This window comes from Tetrao urogallus (genome assembly GCF_951394365.1).
Source record: "Tetrao urogallus genome assembly, chromosome: 4".
NCBI lineage: Eukaryota > Metazoa > Chordata > Aves > Galliformes > Phasianidae > Tetrao > Tetrao urogallus.
The window spans coordinates 41,856,057-41,876,775 of NC_136817.1; the positions used below are offsets into that span (position 1 = coordinate 41,856,057).

Consider the following 20,719-nt stretch of genomic DNA (forward strand, 5'->3'; position numbering starts at 1 on the left):
CTGTCAAACATGTGTAGCTAGTAGTGATCATATTGAAAAATAGTGTTTTGTTGCTGAGACTTTCCTCTACCAAATAGTGTTATTGTGCTCTTCATATCTGCTATAGTTTCCATGAAAGTAAATAGGAGGCATTACTTTTGGAGTGACATACACATTAATTTTGGAATATTTAAAGTGATAGTCTAGAAATATACTCCCAAAACTGTAGCCATAAAAAAAAAAAAGCCAAAAAACCCTATAATAAAATCAATACCTATAATACACTCAAAAAAGTATAGAAAAACTTACCTTTTCTCGGTCCAGAAGTTTAGTCACTTTTATTTCACCTCTTGAAGGGTCAATTGTAAAAGGATTTCCCTGATTGCCATCTGTAATTGTGTAGTGAATGTGGTTGTTCGAAGGTCCATCGGCATCATCTGCCATAACCTAAGGGAAATTACTGTCTCATTTAAAACAAGTCTATACAGATTCTATCATCATTCACACAAACTCATTCCACAAATGAATATGTTTTCATCTAATGAATTACAGTATTACACAGACCTTAGGAGAAACATCCCAACATTAAGAACATACCAGCATCATTTAATTTTTGGAAAAAATTCAGAAAATTACTCCTGTTTTCTCAAGGAGAACAAAATATATCATAAAACATTATCTACTTTCCCATAATATTTCAAGTCTCTGGCTCCAAACTTTTTAAAAATTAATTTCATTTCACTCTGTGGCAAATGTCTTTATTAATTTATGCCCATCTTCCAATCATTAATTATTCCTTTCAGACTGAATACATGATTGTTATAACAGAGTATTTCAAAGGAAAAAAGTGAAAATACGTACTGTAATGACTGACTGTTCAAGCACAGCATCCTCACTGATTACTGCAGTGTATGTGTCTTGGCTAAACACTGGAGTGTTGTCATTGATATCAGTTACGTTAATATTCACTGTTACAACATCACTTAATGATGGTGTGCCTCCGTCTGTGGCTTCTACTGTCAAGTAATACTCATGTGAACTTTCGTAGTCCAAGCTGTCAATGATAAAAATGGCTCCTATTGGAGGAAATAAATACACAGAAACTCACTGTTACAGTGAAATGATCAGACTACATACAGAAGGTCAGTTCATGCCACTACTATTAAAGATTTCTACTTTAAAATCACCAGGCTGGGATTTTATAATTGTAGAAAGTAGCATAATGAAGAAAGAAAAATTATTTTTAACTTTTTAAATTAAGATTAACTGAAAATACAAAAATACCTTTAAAGCTGACTTTCCTTGCATTAACATTTATTTCAGATGTGGAGAGGACAACACAGAGAAAGTAGGAGCAGTGTCTGGCCATGACTTATTATCAATAGAAATATCTCACTTAAAGTGAAAATTCTTAACCAAATATTTAAAATAGTTCAGTCACTAATATATGCATTAATTTGCTGCTGTAAGAGTGTTTCTCTGGAATTTTCTTACGCATTTCAAATCTGTGAGTAAGTTAAACTGGCAAATTACTTGTACAGTACAGTACCGTGCAGGTGCTGGAAAAAGTAGTAGGAAGAATTATAATTTCAATTACACTGATATATTAACAATTATTGACTTTCAGATAGGGATCTTACTTGAAAACAAAAACAAGCAAAAAAACTCAGCAGAAATGAATTCTAGAAAAATAACTATCTAAGAAAATAAAAGCTATAATTGAGGTTTACAAGAATTTTTAACAAATTATTGCCATTAATAGGGTACATTTTTCCAAATAAGCTAAGTGCTTCCACTTCCAGAGACTAAATCTGATAAACAAGTGAGCCTGAAATCTCCATCGTCATGCTAGATATATACTTGAATAGAATACTCCAATCTTTCTTTAATGACACATCAAGCTTCTCTGGAATAATTGTCTTCATGGGGCAATATCTACTTTTCCCTGCCAATTTCATTTCTGATCTTTCTTTCACCAAGTCTGGATGCTTGTTCTGATTACATGGCATTTGTGAAAAAAAAACAAAAACGTTAGGCTTCTGTCATTACAGAACCATGTCTTCCCTCTGTGTAGAAAAATTCCAGCTAGGAAACCTTACCTTTTGTCAACTATATGAATATAACTGAAATAAATAATAAATAGGAGTGATAAATAAATTCTACTCTCGCTTATTAAGCACCTTGTCAAAATGGGTGAGCAAACAGTAGCACTGCCTTTACAGCAAGGATGATGCACATACATTATACAATGTATTTGCCTGCATTACTGCAAAACATAGTATGGCGTTATTCTTGTTTAGACTAACATATCATTTCAGGATAAGATAAGACTGAATAAGCATTACTGCAAGATCAGTTACATTCTTACCTGTTGTTGAATCAATACTGAATTTTCCATGTTCATTCCCACTGACTATTGAGTACGTGATTTCAGCATTGGCTTCAATGTCCCTGCTGGCAGCATGGATCTGGAGAACTTCAGTCCCAACCATTGTGTCTTCTGATATACTTGCACTGTACTCCCTATACTCAAATACAGGTGGATTATCATTTATATCCAAAACGGAAACTATAAGACTACTTGTGGAAGACAGCCTTCGAGGTAAACCCTCATCTGTAGCCTTCAAAGTCAGTGTGTACACAGCTTGCAACTCCCGATCCAAAGACTTCTCTAACCGGATGATTCCAGAGAATTCATCAATAGAGAACTGGCCCTCTGCAGAGTTCACCAGTGAATAATGGATTTTACGGTTCATCCCTGTATTTTGAAAACAGTAACAGAGCATGAAGCAGCAGACAAAATATTCCAACAAAATAACAGATCTGACAGCTATAAGAATAAAATGTGCATGTTAAATGCTATCATTCATGCTACAGTAAATTTCAGCAGGAATTAATGGCTTCTGTCAAGGGCAGAATGATTTCCAAAAATATGTAATTAATTTAAAAAGTTAAGCTAGCCCTTCATTGCACCAATTTTCTGCCAGATAAGAAAACATGAAGCATGGTTCTGCTTCAGTCACAGTACTCGCTAATATGAAACGATTTGTAATACAAATCTAATTATAACCTTAGAACAACAACATCTGCTTAGCAGGCTTAAAAAATAACATGGGAGGATATGGAAGAGTTTGGCTTTATCAAATAACTAGATGCAGTTCCAATGAGTTCATTTAGGAGCCATAACACAAAATTGACAGGAATATAACTTCCGGCAACGTTTTTGAAAAGGAGAGCAATCAAAAAACTTGGCTTCTGAGCCAAGTATTTTGCTCCTGTGTCTCAAAGATGAGGGAAATGTGAAAACACCTGTCTACTACCTTCCAGTTGAGCAACCTAACTATTATAGCACAAAGAAAGTTTGTTGTTTCAAAAGAATAAGGCATCCACTATTTGATTAATAATATTGTGATATATGGAAATCATAAAGACATTATGCCGTTTTATTCTTCCTTACAATAACAAAGCTTAAGAATGTACTCTTTCTAATGTCATTTTCAGTTTGTGTTCACTTAAATACTCCTAACTAAATAGTAACAGCAGAGACAGCAAAATCTTAATAGGGTAACGTATGCTTTGGAATCAAATGGAATAGTTCATTTGGAATGGGCCTTCGAAGTATATCTTTCAGTAGTCCATTCCCGAGAGGTATCAAACACCTGTCAGTTCCCCTGAAAGACTTAACACCTTTCAGAATAAGATTAAATAAGCATTACTGTAACTTTGAGACCAAAAAGGCAAAAGTTTTGGTCAAAGAACGCATACCCGCATCTGCATCTGTTGCTTGCACTCTTGTCAAAAGTGTTTTAGGCTCTGTGTTTTCAAATACCGTAATGGAGTAAGGATCAACTGTGAACTCTGGGGCATTATCATTCACATCTTCCAGAGTCAGAATAATATTAGCCTGGCAGAATCTTCCTCCTCCATCTGTGGCTTTCACTAGAAGGTAATAAATTGCTTGCTGCTCACGGTCCAGTGGCATTAATGTTTTCAGTTCACCTATAAACAGAATAACAAACATGAGTTCATGCAAGTTGCAAAAATTACATATCCCTAACATGTTCTTTTCTAATACCTCTGTACTCAGCAAAACAAAACAACAATTTTCTTTTTGAGAATAGCTTAATCAGTGGCCAAGTCAGTGATCTGCCTTTTCAGGTCAGATTGAATACATGTCTCTTTTATCCATTGCTTTTGAAGGAGAAATCAGCTACAGTAAGAGTACCCAACAATGTAGAGACAACATGCATGCATTCACAAATTAAAGTGTTATCATGTAAAGTAAAGTAAAATATGATAAATTTCGCGTACTGTTTTCCTAGCTGTGTTCCGTCCACAGGAAAGGACTTCACCCTCATCTTCCAACATTCAGTGAATAAACAGAGCTATTTACACCATCAAATATAACCAAATTAGCTATTACAGACAAATCTGCAGAAGTCTAACACACATTTTCTTTCCAAAGTGACATTAACCATGCCTGGAACAATGCGTAGCCGTTTTCTCCTTTTGTCTGATTCAAAAAACATTCTGAAATACTGTTTGCAAGTATGTTAGCCCCAACATTCTGAATTTATGTGGCAACTTGTTAGCACAGCACACGGGTGACATTCAAAGTCAATCTCCTTGAAGTAAGATCCTTTTCATTTATTTTGTCACTAAAGTGTGCTTATTTCCTTCTCTATATTTCTGCTATAACTTTGTATCTATTTTGTTAATTTTTTTTTCTACATTATTAACTCCCTTTCTACTTATCTACTGCAGTTTGCAGTGCACAGAGTTTTTGCGCTGGCCTACATAATAATTCAAAAGTAGTGAATATCATGAAAAGCAAACAATGTCAGGAAAGTTAAAAGCTTATCTTTATTATATACAATGATTCAAAAAAACCTGCCAATTTTGGCATTTACTATGGAAGGGAAACATGTTGCTCATTCTAACCTCTGCCCATTTAACATGCCAAACCAAACGATGGCAGGGAGAATCTGAATGAAGATTATCTTATCTTTAGTTTATCAACTCTGATTGCTATTAATACAATATAAATAGTACAAAAATTCATGGCATATTTTTACTCCAATCACTTTTGCATGAAGTCTCTGGCTTCAGGGCAGTTGCCCTATTTACTTTAGTTTCTCAAGTATTAAACACTTGCCTTTTCCCTAGCTTCTAATCAATATATTATTTATGTGCTACAAACTCATATAAAGCATTAACTCTTAATGAAAATCTTCAAATACTGACATTTATGTGTATCGTAAAGTAGTCATAAAACATTTTATAAAATGAAGTCATGATTCCTTTTGTTTATAAAGCTTTGTTACCTGTGTCGGGAGAGAGTCCAAACTTCTCCGCTCCTGGGCCATGTAATGTATATGTAATTTCTGCATTGGAACGAATATCTGCATCTGTAGCAGATACCTGCATTATCAGTTTGCCAGGAAGAGCATCCTCAGGAACAGTATCAGTGTATAAAGCCTGAAAAAGTTTTAAATTTCATTCAAAGACTTAACACACAGAGTAAATAGGCTTGGAAAGGGGAAGCAAAGAGAGAATGGCAGTTGAGAAAATATTGTTTTATAACAATATATATATTATATCATAATATTGGGAACATGTGAAGTGAATCAGAGGATGAAATACTGAAAATGACACGGACTTAAAATTTTCCAATTAATTACTTCACATTTATTACATTATTCAAAGGTAATTATTACTAAAACTATAGGGACTTTTTGAGTGTTAACACAGATGAGAACTCTGAACACATGTAACAGATTAACTGATAATTAAGTGCATTCCCAAGCAAGGAGGTCTGAATTTTTAGCAATTTCCTTTTTTTCTCTTCTGGTAAATCATCTTGTCTAGGTCAGATTCAATCCAGAAGACACCAATACCCATCTTTTATGTTGCACTTCATGAAATACAAGCTTCCCGTTTAAAAGGCACTAAGCACTCATATAGCACATTTATAGCACTATATAGCTAATATACAAAGACTAAGCCTTATAGATAACATCAGTATTATCAAAGCAAGTTATCAAGCAATATTATCAAAGTAAAGTTAAAAACACTGACTTACTAGTTTGCAGTTAACTGCAATCTTTTGTACACATGTACATGTTGATCAACATAAACACAGACTAATAAAAAGAAACAGTCACTGTATATTTGATCCTTCCCAAAACAAGAAAACATTTTGCCTTTCTGCCCATTACTAAAATAAAAGGAAGCTGGCTATGAAAATCCAGTTTGCTTATAATACACTTCTGCTTCTCCCCCCCTTTTTTCCTTTTCTTGTTTTCCTTTTTCCCATTTGTTATATTTCATATCTGTTTTTGCAAACTATCATGTGATAAAGTAGATGACTTAGTAAAAAAAGAAAAAAATTGTGGATCACAGATCTTTGATTTTGGACAACATTCCAGGCTTTTCAACTCTTTCCCCTCCCCTTCCCCACCAAGCAATGGTAAAAACTAAGCAATGGTATTCAGCATCTTTTGAGACTTCGCTTCCTTCAGAAAAATACAGCATACAAACTGTAATAGAAGCAGATTAAAACAGTTCCTCAGGGGAAAGTATGCATTAAAACAAGAGAAGTGACCTAAAATTATTTTAGTACTACTCTTAAAACACCCAGCTAGTGTTGAAAGTACATCAATGAATTGTCTTTGATTATTTATTTAAATAAACTTGTCCAATTGCTTTGACAGAATTCTTAGTAGTCCAGAGCTCTGTTACCAACATTAAAGGAACACCCATTTATCTGTCTCCTAAGAAGCAATTTCAGTGCAATTTTGCCTATGGAAGCAACTGGACATTGAAGATTATGCCTACCTTTTCACATACAGGGCTGTTGTCATTAGCATCAAGGACTTTAACCTCCACCACAGCTCTAGTAGCAAATGTTCCATCAGTAGCTGTAATATTTAGAAGGTAATGGTCCTTTTCTTCCCTGTCCAGGGGCTTTCTGACATAAACTTTCCATTCATTCTGTATATTTTCAACAGCAAACTGTCCCAAGAGATCACCTCCTATAATATAAAAGTAAACTTTGAATTAAAAACAAGACAGAGAATGCTACTGTTATTCTATCAACACTAAATTACATCTAAAAATAAAATAAAATAAAAATTTAAATACAAATTTAGAGCAGCCACTTTCCACATGTGGCTGTATTTGAAAAAGTTTTAATTTTCATAGAAATAGTAGGCTTTGATAAAATATTTAACTGCTGCCAATAGAATCTATAAAAACCAATGTAGGAATTCATGTAGCAGCATTATAGATAACATTGTAAGACACTGAAAGAAAAACATTATAATACTCCACTGGAAGTTAATTATTTTGTATTTCTTTGATTCTGTTTTTAACCGCAATGGTGATTTCAGTGCAAATATATATTTCTTTATAAAATATAATATAAGTGAACTAAACAGAATACTTAGGGAAGCATGTTGAGCAAAACACATGTCAAACAGGAAGCCAAAGAGTTGTTTTCCAAAACTCTTTTTCCCCTTAATCATCCCCACTGATATTTAATTTTAAGACATACACTTTCTTTCTTTGTTAAATGGTTTCAAGTATGTTTCAAAAATTTGAAGGATTAAGTTATAGCGCATATAGTTCCAGGACACCTCAAGTGATCTTTTTTCTGACATTATTCAAAAAAAGTTACCTGTAATGTAGTAAGAGACTTGTCTATTGTCTTCTTTTGTATCAGCATCAGTAGTACTTAAGATGGCAATTATTCCTCCTGGAGGGTCATCCTCACTGACTGTTCCTTTATATATCTCTGCAGTAAAGCGTGGAGGGTTGTCATTCACATCTGTAACAGTAACTTCAACCACAGCCAGAGAAGACAGCTGAATTTTTTCACCTCGATCAGATGCAATCACTGTAATTTTGTATTTGTCTCTCATCTCATGGTCAAGTTCTTTGAGAGTGGTAATCCAGCCAGTTTCCATGTTTATGGCAAAAGACTCTATAACATCTAGTTCTTGAGAAGGATCTAAGCTGTAAGTGACCTGCCCGTTAAGTCCTGAATCTAAGTCAGTTCCTTTTACTTGAATCACTCTCGTTCCAACTGGCATGTTTTCTACGATGAAAGCTTCATATGGATTGGATTCCAAAACTGGTTTGTTATCATTTGCATCTCTTACTTGAATGCTTACTTCTACTGAGGAAATAACATTATAATCTTCATTTGTATATTGTGCTAGCACTGAGAACTGGTACCATTTAGTTGTTTCATGATCAAGATTCTTCTCAAGTTTCAACTTCCCAGTCTGTCGATCAATCACAAAAAAATTATCTCTATTGCTTTCAGGAGTGTTCCCTTTAATCAGACTATACACCAAAGTCTGATTATGCTCTGCTTTGATAATATCTATCTCAGTTCCAACTGGAATGTCCTCTGAAACCATGTAAGAATAAAACGGTTCTGAAAATTTTGGTAGAGACACTTCTGGTGGGAGTATTCTAGCATAAACGGGAACAACTGACTCTTTCTGAGGGGATCCGCCATCAACAGCTCTAACAAAAAAGGTTAGAAACTCATTTTCTAAACCAATTAAGCTTTCTTTTGTTGTAATTATACCAGACAAAGAATCAATTTCTAAATTCTCTTTAACATTTTCGGACTCCGCTTCAATAGTATATGTGATGTCTGCGTTTGTACCCTCATCAGCATCAGATGCCCAAACTTTAATGACAGAAGTTCCGCGTGGAACATTAGATCCAATATTTACTTCATACTCCATTGCTCGAAATTGTGGAGCATTATCATTGTCATCAGTTAATATCACATTAACTGTACAGAAAGCAACTTTTCCTCCCGAATCTTTGGCCATTAAACTAATGGCAATTACTTTTTCTGCTTGTGTTTCCCGGTCAAGCTTCTCGGAGGTAAAAATCTGCCCTCTCTCACTTATATAAAATCTATCTTTGGCAAAGTCATTTATAATGTGGTAAGTGATATGGCCATAAGTACCAGAATCTTCATCTCTTGCTCTAACTATGGTCACTAAAGTATGCAATGGAGCATTTTCAGCTAGTTCAACCTCGTATTCATTCTGACTAAAAACAGGGCTGTGCATATTAGCACTTGTTACAGTTACACGAACTTGGGCCGAGCTCCTGAAAACTCCATCAGAAACAGACACATTAAGAATATAATGTGGCTTCAGTGCCTGCCTGCGTAGGTTTGAGACAGTGATAATGCCAGTTTTACTATTAATTACAAAATTCTTTTGGTCATTGCCTGTCATAATGGAGTACTCCAGTTTGTCAGCATCTGACCTATCTGCATCTGAAGCTTGCACGCATGTCACAAAATGTCCATGAGGAGCCAGTTCACTAATTTTAGCTTCATAAACCAATTGGTTAAAAAGAGGAGGGTTGTCATTTAGATCGGTCACATCAACAGTTATAACAGTATCACTGCTCAAGGGCAGCATGCCACCATCTATGGCCCTTATTAGTAACTTGTGTTGCTGAATTTTTTCATAGTCCAAAGTTCTTGTTGTGAGAATGAGTCCAGTGCTGCTGTCTATGTGGAAGTACTCATGACTTTCAGTGTCATCCTCAATCAAATGATAGGAAATCCCCCTGTTTGTTCCAGAATCAGCATCTGTAGCACTCACTTGTACAACAGATGTTCCAATGACTGAGGCCTCAGAAAGAGTTACAGTGTAAGACTGCTCTGTGAACACGGGAGGATTATCGTTGATGTCTTCCACTATTATGTCTACAAACACATCTGCATGCGCTCCAGTTAGGGAGTCTGTTGCTCGGACATTCAGCTTGTAGGCTGGATGAGACTCAAAGTCAAGAGGGCCAACAACGTTTATCACTCCAGTGTTGAAGTTGATCATGAACTGATTGAAAGGATCTCCATCTGTGATGCTGTAAAACACTTTAAGTCCTTCTGGGCTGTTTGCTTGTACATGTACTACAGGACTATGGAGCTGAATATTTTCTGGTATCTCTGCACTGTAGAAAGGCTTTTCAAAAACTGGCATAGCTTTATTCATAACTGTAATTGGGACTATAACTTCAGCAGAAAAAGCAGGTTCTCCTCCATCTTTTGCCACTACTGTGACCAGGTACTCCTTATTTACTGTGTCTGGTTCAAACTTCTTCTTCAGAGAGATTTCACCAGAGGGATCAATTTGGAAATGTTCATGATGCTCTTTAAGATAGTAATGCACTTCTCCATTTCTGCCTGCATCTTTATCTATGGCGGTGACACGTCGAATAACACAGCCTACTTCAGAGTCTACTTTAACTGCTGCATAATATGGAAGATTGACAAAAAATGGAGCGTTATCATTTACATCTTCCACTGTGACTTTAACTACAATATGTGCAACAACTGATGGTTTATGTTCCTCTGTCACTTCTACGACCACATCAAAAGATTCTTGCTGTTCACGATCGAATGGTATTCCTGTTGTTGAAAGGACTCCTGAAGTTGGGCTTACTTTAAATCTGCTATCTGGGTTTAGAATATGATAAAACAAAGGCTCATTTATTTGATTCCCTATAGCAGTAATCACAGCTATTGTTTTTGCCTCAGTGGAATTCTCCTGGACTACTGCAGAGTAAGAACTCTGTGTAAATTTCAGTTGGCTTACTTTGCTTTCTTTCACATTAATTTTTACAGATGCAGTGCTTGCAAATCTGCCATCAGATGCTCTCACTGTTAATTCATATCTACTTCGTAACTGAGTTGTATTTTGTACTGTTATATCTCCAGTCTTGGGATTTATTGAAAATTTTTCTCCAATGTTGCCTTCGATAATGGAATAAATTAGTTGTGAAAAAATGCCTGAATCAGCATCAGTGGCATTTACGCTGATGACTTTCACGCCTTTATAGGTTGGAACCAAAATGGATGTGTCATACACTTCTCTTGAAAACACAGGAGGACAATCATTGATATCAACTACATAAATAGTAACGTTAGCTGCATATTCTGCATATAAACGTGGAATACCCATATCATGTACTTGTACAGAAAAGTGGAAAATATTTGTCTCCTCATAGTCCAGACTCATTAATGTCCGAATGGCACCAGTGCTAGAATCAATGGCAAAATACTTGCGGACAGATGGTTCAACAATTTGATAAACAAGCAAAGCATTTGATTCTTTATCAGCATCCATAGCTCGAATTACTAATGGGACATTCTTGTCAGTCAGAACCACACTGTTAACTGAAGCTGATTCACTGATGAGTCCTGTATATTCAGACTGCATAAAAGTTGGTATATTGTCATTCTCATCCCGAAGATGTACCAAAACTGTTGTGTTAGTGGTCAAACCAGCCATGTTTGTTCCCTGCACAGTTAGTGTGTAAACAGGCAAAGTTTCAAAGTCAAGTGCCTTCTGTGAAACAATGACACCCGAGTTTGGGTTGATAGCAAAGACATCTCCTATATTACCATCTTTTATTTCATAAACTACAGAAGACAGACTGTATGCTGTAACCATTCCAACAAAACTGCCAATGCTAGCACTTTCGCTGATTTCTGTAGAATATTCTTTGGCTGTAAATTTTGGCGAGGCATTATTAGAAACTGTAACAAATATATGCACAGAAGTCACTTCATTCATTGGAGGATCTCCTTTGTCTGTAGCTTTTACCATCAAGTTGTACTCTTCCTGGTTACTATGATCTAATTCTTTAGCAACTTTAATCATACCCAAGATAGGATCTATCACGAAGGAATTTCCAATATTCCCTATAAAGAAAAATAAAGTAATTAAGAAAATTAAAGAATGATTGTTTATTGTACAAAAAAGACAAAGTAAAGAGAAAACAGAGAATGTTAAAGTTTCTTAATTTTGTTTAAGAAACATCTGTAGCCTCTCTGGAAAGTTTTCTGTAAAGAAGAGTTTGCAGAAATTCTAAATTTAATTGTAGAAACACTGCATAAAACACTAAACTATTCAAGACTTAAAAATAAATGTAAAATATTCTATTCCTTAAAAAAGAAGAAAAGGCAAGTATTCTGCAATTTTCAACATTATAAATCATACGCTTTCTTCAAATTATTTTTGTTATTGAATTTGTGCTTAAGCCTACTTAAGTACCTACTGAAGCTGAAAAGAACTTATATTCAGAAATTAACGTTAATGGAACTCAGGTCACATTTCAGGATCTAGAATAATTAGACAGTTCTAAAAAAAGAAGTGTTTTAATGGCACTTCTGAATCTCAGTTGTTTATGCAAGTATTGTTTAAAACTCTGCTTCAGAATGAACCTTTCTGAACTGGACCAAAATTCACATTTTCTCTAACTTCATGTTAATATATAGGTAAGTTATTCCCTGTGATCAAGTATTAGGAGAAAAATACTATCTTCTGACTATTACAAGCTGACGCTTGATAACCATTTTTCTTCATGTTTTTCAAATACATGGCTGAATTCCACTGCACAAAATATTCAGCTCATGTACTAAATAGAGTAAGATTAATACTGTAGTTCCTTAAAATTTGTATTACTAGAGCCATGATCTCAGCACGGAAAAAAATTTTAAGAACTTCTGAGTTATGCATACAAGTAGGCAAGAGATCAGTTTCTATTTATTTTTTTTTTTAAGCGGAGGCTCTAAACACAGTGGCATTCTTAGAATATCCCATTACAAATCTAAGCAGCCATTACAAACATTTAAAGAATGTTCTATCCATATGCTTAGAACATCAGTTACAATGCTTTAGCCTCCCAGTTGGTTACTCTCCTATAAAACAAATCTAATAAAGTCTTACATTTACTCCTACAAAAAGCTAGAAGAAAGGAAGAGAGCAGCATGTAACTTCATTTTAGACAGCATGCATACAGAATCTTTTTCTTGCAGCATTTTGTCATTTCTAACACATGCACTGCTGAACTAGGAAAGGCAAGAGAAAAGTTTCATGTCTTGCCTAGAAAAGTCATATATCCTCAAATTATAGAAAAAAATATACATATACTAAGGAATTTATCAAATAGATCCCTTGTCTTCGAGCAACCATAATCATAGCTTCATTTACACAGTGCTTCAAAGTGTTTTTATGTCAACGCTTTGATGGAAAAAAATGAAAATATTTACAATAAACAATTCCTACACCTTTGCAAAGTAACCGATGTCAAACAAAAATAAAACATTTGTGCATATCACCTTGTGTGGAACCATAACTAAACAAATTTTAGCAACTGTTCTCTTTAATATACAATTGCTTATGCTTGCAGCTGAGATTTTTTATTTTTAAATTACTTTCTAAATTGAAAGTAGGCATCTAGTTAATGAAGTTTAAATGACATTTTTATTTTTCATTAAGCCTAAATAGCTCAGGACCTGAGCAACTGTAGGCCTGTATTTAGATTTCACAAACTGAACCAGAACTGACTTCCAAATGCTAAGTGAACTCAGTCAGTGCCATCCCATAATCACACTACTGAAAATCACCATCATTTAAATTTCATTGTTAAAGGTAAGTTCAGAAAGATACAATGAAGCATAAAATAAGCAGTGGCATCCAATGTTCTCCTCTGGCCTGCAATCTCAGGTCTCTCAGTGACAAACTGACTGGCCATTAAAGGAATTCTTACATGTTTTATTGAACCAGAATAGCAATCCCAATTTAAAATCACCCAGATGTAACCAGGCAAAGCAAGACCTTCCATGCTACCTGTATCAGAAATTTTAACTTAAACTGCAAAATTTAGTAGTTATTTCTTCAGAAGTATATGAACACTACTTTTGAGCTCCCACAATGTACTAAACACCAAAGTTCTTGTCTCATTATTTTACTCTTTTCATCACATTTTTGCTCCACTTATACCATAAATTCCCAAAAAGAATGCTCTTTCAGATCTGAACTTCAGGTATGAAATTCTGTATTTTCTGAAGAACACATCCTCTTTCAGAGTTCAAAGGTATCTTTCCCTTCAGGAGAGCAACACAAATAATTAAGGGAAGATGAAAAATGTTTACCATTGTAGTTTTCTTTTCAACACTCTCAGGCTGTATTTTTAAATACATGACACAAAATACAATGTGTACTCTCACAGCTGTTTTTTACGTGTCTGAAGTTGAAACAAAGCACGACAAGTATCATTTTAAAAACAAACTGAAGATATAAGAATGTCGACATACCTGATTCAATAGAATATACAATTTCTGCATTTTTTCCTTTGTCCTTATCTAATGCTGTAACCTGAAGGACTGCTGATCCAACAGCTGCTGACTCATACACACGGCCTTCATAGGAAGAGCTGGTGAACCACGGTGCATGGTCATTTGTGTCGCTGACGTTAATGATGATCCTAGCGTAGTTGCGCTTTACAGGAACGTCTTGATCTCGAACCTAAAACAATTAGCATAATACTAGTAATTATCACTGATAATTCAGAGGTTCACCAAATGTTACTAATTATTTAAGGTTCAGTCTTTACCAGTCAGAGACAAAGATTGAGTACAAATTAAATGTACAAATAAATGACTGCATTAGGGAGAAAAATAAAAGATTTTTTAAGAAGCACATGTTATAGAATACAGAACAAATATTGTGCTTATTTACCATTACTGTGAGAATATGCTGGTTCATTGTCTCATGATCTAGTTTTTCTGTGGTATAAAGAGATCCAGTTCCAGGGTCCAGACGAAATTTTTTAAGGCTGATGGGATCAGTGCTGCCTTGCATCGTATATATCAGTTTATTCTTCTCATCTCTGTCTGTGGCACTAACTTGCAAAATTTCTGTCTCTGGTACGGTGTCTTCAGGTATAACAACTTCATATTTTGAAGCAGAAAATTGAGGCCTGTGATTATTTGTGTCTATCACTTTGATATACACCTGAAATTATACATTGGGAGGGGAAAGCTTTAATAATTTATAGAAAACAGGAATGAAAAAGAGTATCATTAAAAATCAAACCATATATGCACATACTTCCAATGTAAGAAATTTTTTTTTTCTTTTTCTCTTTTTTTTTCTCCAGGGAAGAGAAGAGATTTATAGGTAGGATTTACAGAGAAGATGCAACTCACTAAATCTGAATCTGCTTCATCTTCCTCAAAGTCAAAAATAGCTTCCAAGAACATTAGAAGGATTTTATTCTAAGTAACAGCAGAAAGACTGCTTCACAGAAATAACAAAGTGCTGCACCAAACCCTGGAGGCAGGCATCACAGTGTAGCCTGATGAACTGAAGTGAGAGTGTGGGGACAAAAAGAACTGGGGTGCAGAACTTCTGGGTAAATTTCTATTGTAAGATACAAGGATATTCCCCCAAACTGGGACGTTACCCACTCTGCTAGCTGAAATAACCATCACCAGAAAGAGTTATTTTCATGGACAACTTCACTCAGATAAAAGAGAAAACAGACTGGCATATAAAATGTAATATAGGAACATAGATGAAGAGGGCAAGTGTGGAATGTTAAGAATTAGAAGCCAGATATGGAATGAAATTCTACACAAGGAATAAAAAGTTTTAAGTTTATTTGAAACCGCAAAACCATCTGTGGGTAAACAAGATCATCAGAAAATGTAAGCAGCAACTAAGAAGAAGCTTGTGCTAAAATACAATTTTGCCTCAGTTTCATTCACAGAGGAAAATAGGAAGAGTGACACGGCACAAAACAAAATTAAAATGAGATATTGGAAAAAATGAAAACTATTCAGCAGGACAAGATGGAGCTACTCGTGCAGGATTACATGAAAAATAATAATAAAAAGATGGTAATACCCCTGTTTAACACGCACTATTAATAACATTGAGCTCCACTGTCATATAGTAGAGAGGTCTGCAGCATCTGCAGATGTAAGCACAGCCCCATGACTTTTCTAGTACACATATTCTTTAGTATTTCAGATAAGTGAGTCATAATCCATTATACATTTTGGGAAATATTCATACGCATAGTTTTTCACTGTCTGAAACAATCCAATATGACAAATACAAACTATCACTGCTATTAATAAGGAAAATCTACCAGAATTCTCAGGATACAGAACAAATAAAAAAGAAATGTAATTATTGGGTACACTGATAAAATCCCTTGCAAGAGGTTGCTATGGAAACTAAGGACTTTGTTGTGTATTTTTTTTTCCTTTGTCATTGATTAGAAACAGCTTAGAGATGAAAAAGTTAGAATAAATACCGATTTTCAGTAGTGAGAAAATTAATAGTAGGTGACCCAAGATGTGTTTTAGGTCAGGGCTTTAAATATATTCACTAATAAATTCAATTGGAAAATGAACAGCAAGAACAAAAAGCATACGACCTTAAATATGCCCTTTTTTGATTGTCTGACTACAGATGAATAAATACAATATATTTTAATGCATCCTGGAAGAAAAGTTCATATAAAATATGGAATGGTCCAATACAATCACTTACATAGTTTACATAAACTTACATAGTTCATGAGCACTTACATGCTCAGGAAAATTAAAAATGAAACAAAATAAGGATAGCTAAGAAATTAAAAAGCAGAAAACCCAATATTAATATAAATTAAACGACACTGATATATATTGTATAAAGGAAAATTTAAAAGACTGTATTCAACACAACTAATCCATGGATGATATGCTCTCAACATGAATATACCTCAACTGTTTTTTACTTGCTACCTACTTCATAAAAGATTATTAAGTTCCGACTTGGAAAAACATAAGCAAAAAGATAAAGCGGTAAAATTTGATTAATTTAATTCAAAATCATTATTGAAGTTTGTGCGCATTTTCCCTCAAATGAGAAAATACAGAAACTTAGATTGAACATGGAAGTGAGAGGAAATGCAACTCTAGAGCAACTGTGTTAGGTGAATCTTCCATGTGGAAGACATGGCCATCTGTGCTTCTGAAATATAAAAAATGAATAGAGAAAAGCAGCAATTTGAGAATGCAGCGCCACAAAAACAAAAACAAATCAAATCAAAACAAAAAAAACTGCGTGAAGGTACTAAGTTAAAAACCAGGAATGTTGTGAATATGAAGCCAACTATATTATTAACAAACATATCACTAAGGAATTAACAGAGTGACTCAATCATTGTAAGTTGCTTGCTCAGGTATTACATTATTTGTTCATTACTCAAATCACTTGCTCAGGCATGCAGTTTTTCTACATAGTGGTAAACACAACTCAAATTTGATCAATAATGCAATTGTTTTAAATTTACTTATAATCAAAAGATTCCATCTGCCTCAGCTGAAAAAGCCTTTTATCTATCCATTTCTCAGTCAGTGATTTTGTTACTTTATGCCCATCCCTGAATTTCTATGGACAAGCAAAACATGAATCAAAGCACACCCTGATAGTAATGAAGGCTAACTGTACACTGGGCTGCTTTACTAAGGTGATCACTCTCCTTCAATTAGCCTGTGATTTTATAGATCTGTTACAGTCTGGAGCTCAGCCAGAAGAGAGATCTTGACAGACTGAAATGGAACCAGTGGAAGGCCACTAAAATCTAGAGGTGTGAGTGAAAGAAGATGAAATGCTCACAAGCTCCAACAAGGGAAACTACAGTTAGACATAAGAACCCTTCTTTTCCAGGAGGGTTGCCAAACATTGCCATAAAAGCACATCCAAAGAAGTGGTGGAAGCCCTGTCATCTCAGGTACACAGAAATGGACTAATTCCTGAAGAACTTGATGCAGTTTTGCAGTTTGATTGCTCTGAGCCACCAGAGTCTGAATTAGATGAGCTACAAGATATCTTCTAACCTAAACTATTATACAAACAAACAAGGAAACCTTGCTTTCAAGTCAGAGAATTTTTGCTGATGCTAAGTGACAGATGCTACATGTGCATTTTCTTCTAGATGTGACAGGGCCAAACAGTCACCAAAACTGTTAAGGCCTTCATGCTAAATAAAAGGCAACAGAATACAGAAGTAAAATTGTACATGCAGTTATTAAAGGCTTATAGAGCAAGAGATGGGTTTGTGTGCATGAGAATGAAGTAACTACATGAAGAACTTGTTCTACTCTAAAGTAAAATGTATAATAAAAGACAGCAACGTAAAATGTCAATGAAATTATAAGATTAAATTAAAATAAATTATATGAATATTATATCTTAAGAAAGAAGTTTAATATCAAGAGGCATGCAATAAAAAAGTTTGACATTAATAGACCATAATGCCATCACTGAAATGAAACAGTGTGGAACGGAAGAAGCTTGACTGAACGTGCAAGCCTATGAGCAGATCTTGTGGAGACTAATACAGCCTGGTCATACAGAAACAGAACAAAGTAGACCAGGATTACCTCAGGGCAGAACATGAAGTATATTAATTGTATGATTCATGAAATCCAAATTTGCATTGCAATGCACTGATTATTAGTGTTTCAGAGAAGAGATGTGCCACTACTTAAAAATACTCAGTATGTAATATTTAACAGTGATGTTCCTTTGTTCTAATATAATTTTGCATTTTTTGACTCCTTGTTGAGTTTTAAATATTTTCCTCCATTCATAATAACATTTTAGTCATTTTGGCATGTTTATACTCAAGTTCAGAAGCAAAAAGTTACATTATTCAGAGACAATATAAATGCTGTATATACACTATATAAATAATATAAATTCTGTTTCCAAAATGTCTCTGGAAGCATTATGGGGATCACATGCCTAAAAGCATGTTCAGTCAATGAAGACTTATCAACCCCAGAGCATAATATCCACATAAATTTTGGATAAGGCAAGATTAAATATTCTACAGTCGCACAGCAGTAAGCAAAATGCTGCAATTAGCTTTACACTGTTTTAAATGTTATCTCTAATGAAAAGAACTGATAGACATAGAAAAGTCTGGAAGCAGCATAGCTCAAAACAAGATTTGTTATTTACTTTCAAAAATTAACTCAATAGTTCGTATATTGCTTCTCATATCCTGTGAATAGCATTTTCTACTTAAGACCAAAACATTATAATCTGAAAACATAAGTACATTGATTTGTTTTTCAAATAATATTCCTTCCTAATCATCATTTGTCAAACAAATACCACTACTGTAGGCACGGAATTTGCTTGTCCTTGTTTTGCATCATGCATTTGGCATTTAGATGCATACAAAATTCTAATAGCCTCCACGCCTACTCCTGCTGTATTTTTCAAAAAACTATTTAACTGCAGCCTTGAAAGAGTCAAATACTCTCCAGATGTTAAGAGCCCAAGGCCAGCATAAGCCTTTAGTTTGAAGTCCGTTCAGAACACAATTTACAATGAGACTGATGTTTTCTTTGTTTCTCGTCCCCCTCCTCAATGTTTTGAAAATGTCATCAGCATTTTCAAGCCAAAACACAAAATTACTTAATCTGCTGTTAATCAAGGCCTCTTAAATTGTATACTGTATTTCAAATGTTTACAACCACTTTGCAAGCTAAAAGCTGCATACTGCATATTGTTGATCCAAAAACGTGTGCTAAGTATTCGGAGTTTTTGTGTCTGTCATTCCTAACTGTTTATCAGCTTGTTCATTCTACAGAATGTCAACATAACAACTTTAATCACAGTTGTTTCAGCAGCAAGTACAGCGAATAATGGAACATACACGCTGGTAGCCATAAACACCATCTTCAACTTTGATTTCACATCAACATTTTTAATTCCCCTAAAAGTAAGCCTCATTCCTGAAATTTATCTTCTTAACTCTAGTCCTCAGGGCTATCTTAGCAGATCAATCGATTTGGGTGGGCAAAGAGTTACAAAGGAGATCAGAGAAACAGTTAAAATCAGGAGTCTGTACATGCACCAACAGTTTCAGAGTTTGAACTAATTCACGCTTCCCAATCTGCATACCACAGTAACATGAGACTCAAACAGTAACAGCTAACTTGTGCTTATCCCACAGGCAGGGGAAAAATGAGGATAATGAGAAAGAAGTCTCTGTGTTCTTGTAACAGAAACCACAAACTCTATTCTTGCCAACTCTAGCTGAGAGAGGAAAAGTAAAGACATGAAAGAAAATCATACAAAAAGCAATCACAGAAAAAAAGGACTATAAATTTAAGACTGCCATTCCAATTCTTCTGCAGATGACTGTTGTGGCAAATGTTCATAATATTCACTCAGTTTACAAAACGCTAAAACAACAAATTCATTTAAAGAATTTGGACAAAAGCTACATTGTGCACTTCTGAGAAAAACTAAATGAATCACATGACCCAGGGGAAGAGAAGGGGTGAGGGTTAAAGTATTTTCATGACCTTCCAATTCCAACTTCTTTCAGCATATGAAACAGATCATGGCTCAAATGTGACAGCTTGGGATGCAAATGTCAATTCAACTATATAAAAGCAGCAGCACTAAGTAAAATGTCTGCAATCACTTGAGACCACAAGTTCATCTCTTACTAACTTCCAAGTAACTGTAACACACTTTGCATGGTGGCATTTTGACTGAATTCTTGAAAAAATAAACTAACAAACCCAACAAAACAAAACCCTCCAGTTGTCTTCTGGCTTGCTTGGCAAATTAAGTTCACTGGATTTAGAATTCTTCTATTTTTTTCACATAAAATCATACCATCTTTCCAGCATTTGAAAATTGGATTTGGTAAAAACGAATCCAGTCAATATTTTTACTACAGCTAGGCAATAAATTTACAGCAGGATTCTCCAAAATTTTTATGGTGGCTATCAGCATCAGCAACAATGGCACCATGGTTAAGATAGCAGTGAGTTCTGGCTCACATTCTGCTGGGGGAGGACTTACTGTAGTATCTAGAGATATGT

The 20,719-nt window shown here is 34.8% G+C and overlaps 1 protein-coding gene across 1 annotated transcript in view; it reads right to left on the reverse strand.

Moving 5' to 3' along the window:
* FAT1 (FAT atypical cadherin 1) overlaps positions 1–20,719 on the reverse strand; it is a gene marked incomplete at both ends in the record, with an annotated part of 98,028 nt that overhangs the window by 18,480 nt on the left and 58,829 nt on the right. Inside the window, 9 exons of the mRNA XM_079534390.1 lie at positions 289–426; positions 841–1,055; positions 2,348–2,737; positions 3,745–3,978; positions 5,304–5,457; positions 6,817–7,013; positions 7,658–11,725; positions 14,123–14,333; positions 14,547–14,822. Of these exons, the coding sequence (XP_079390516.1) occupies positions 289–426; positions 841–1,055; positions 2,348–2,737; positions 3,745–3,978; positions 5,304–5,457; positions 6,817–7,013; positions 7,658–11,725; positions 14,123–14,333; positions 14,547–14,822 (5,883 nt within the window). The remainder of the gene's footprint in view (positions 1–288; positions 427–840; positions 1,056–2,347; positions 2,738–3,744; positions 3,979–5,303; positions 5,458–6,816; positions 7,014–7,657; positions 11,726–14,122; positions 14,334–14,546; positions 14,823–20,719) is intronic.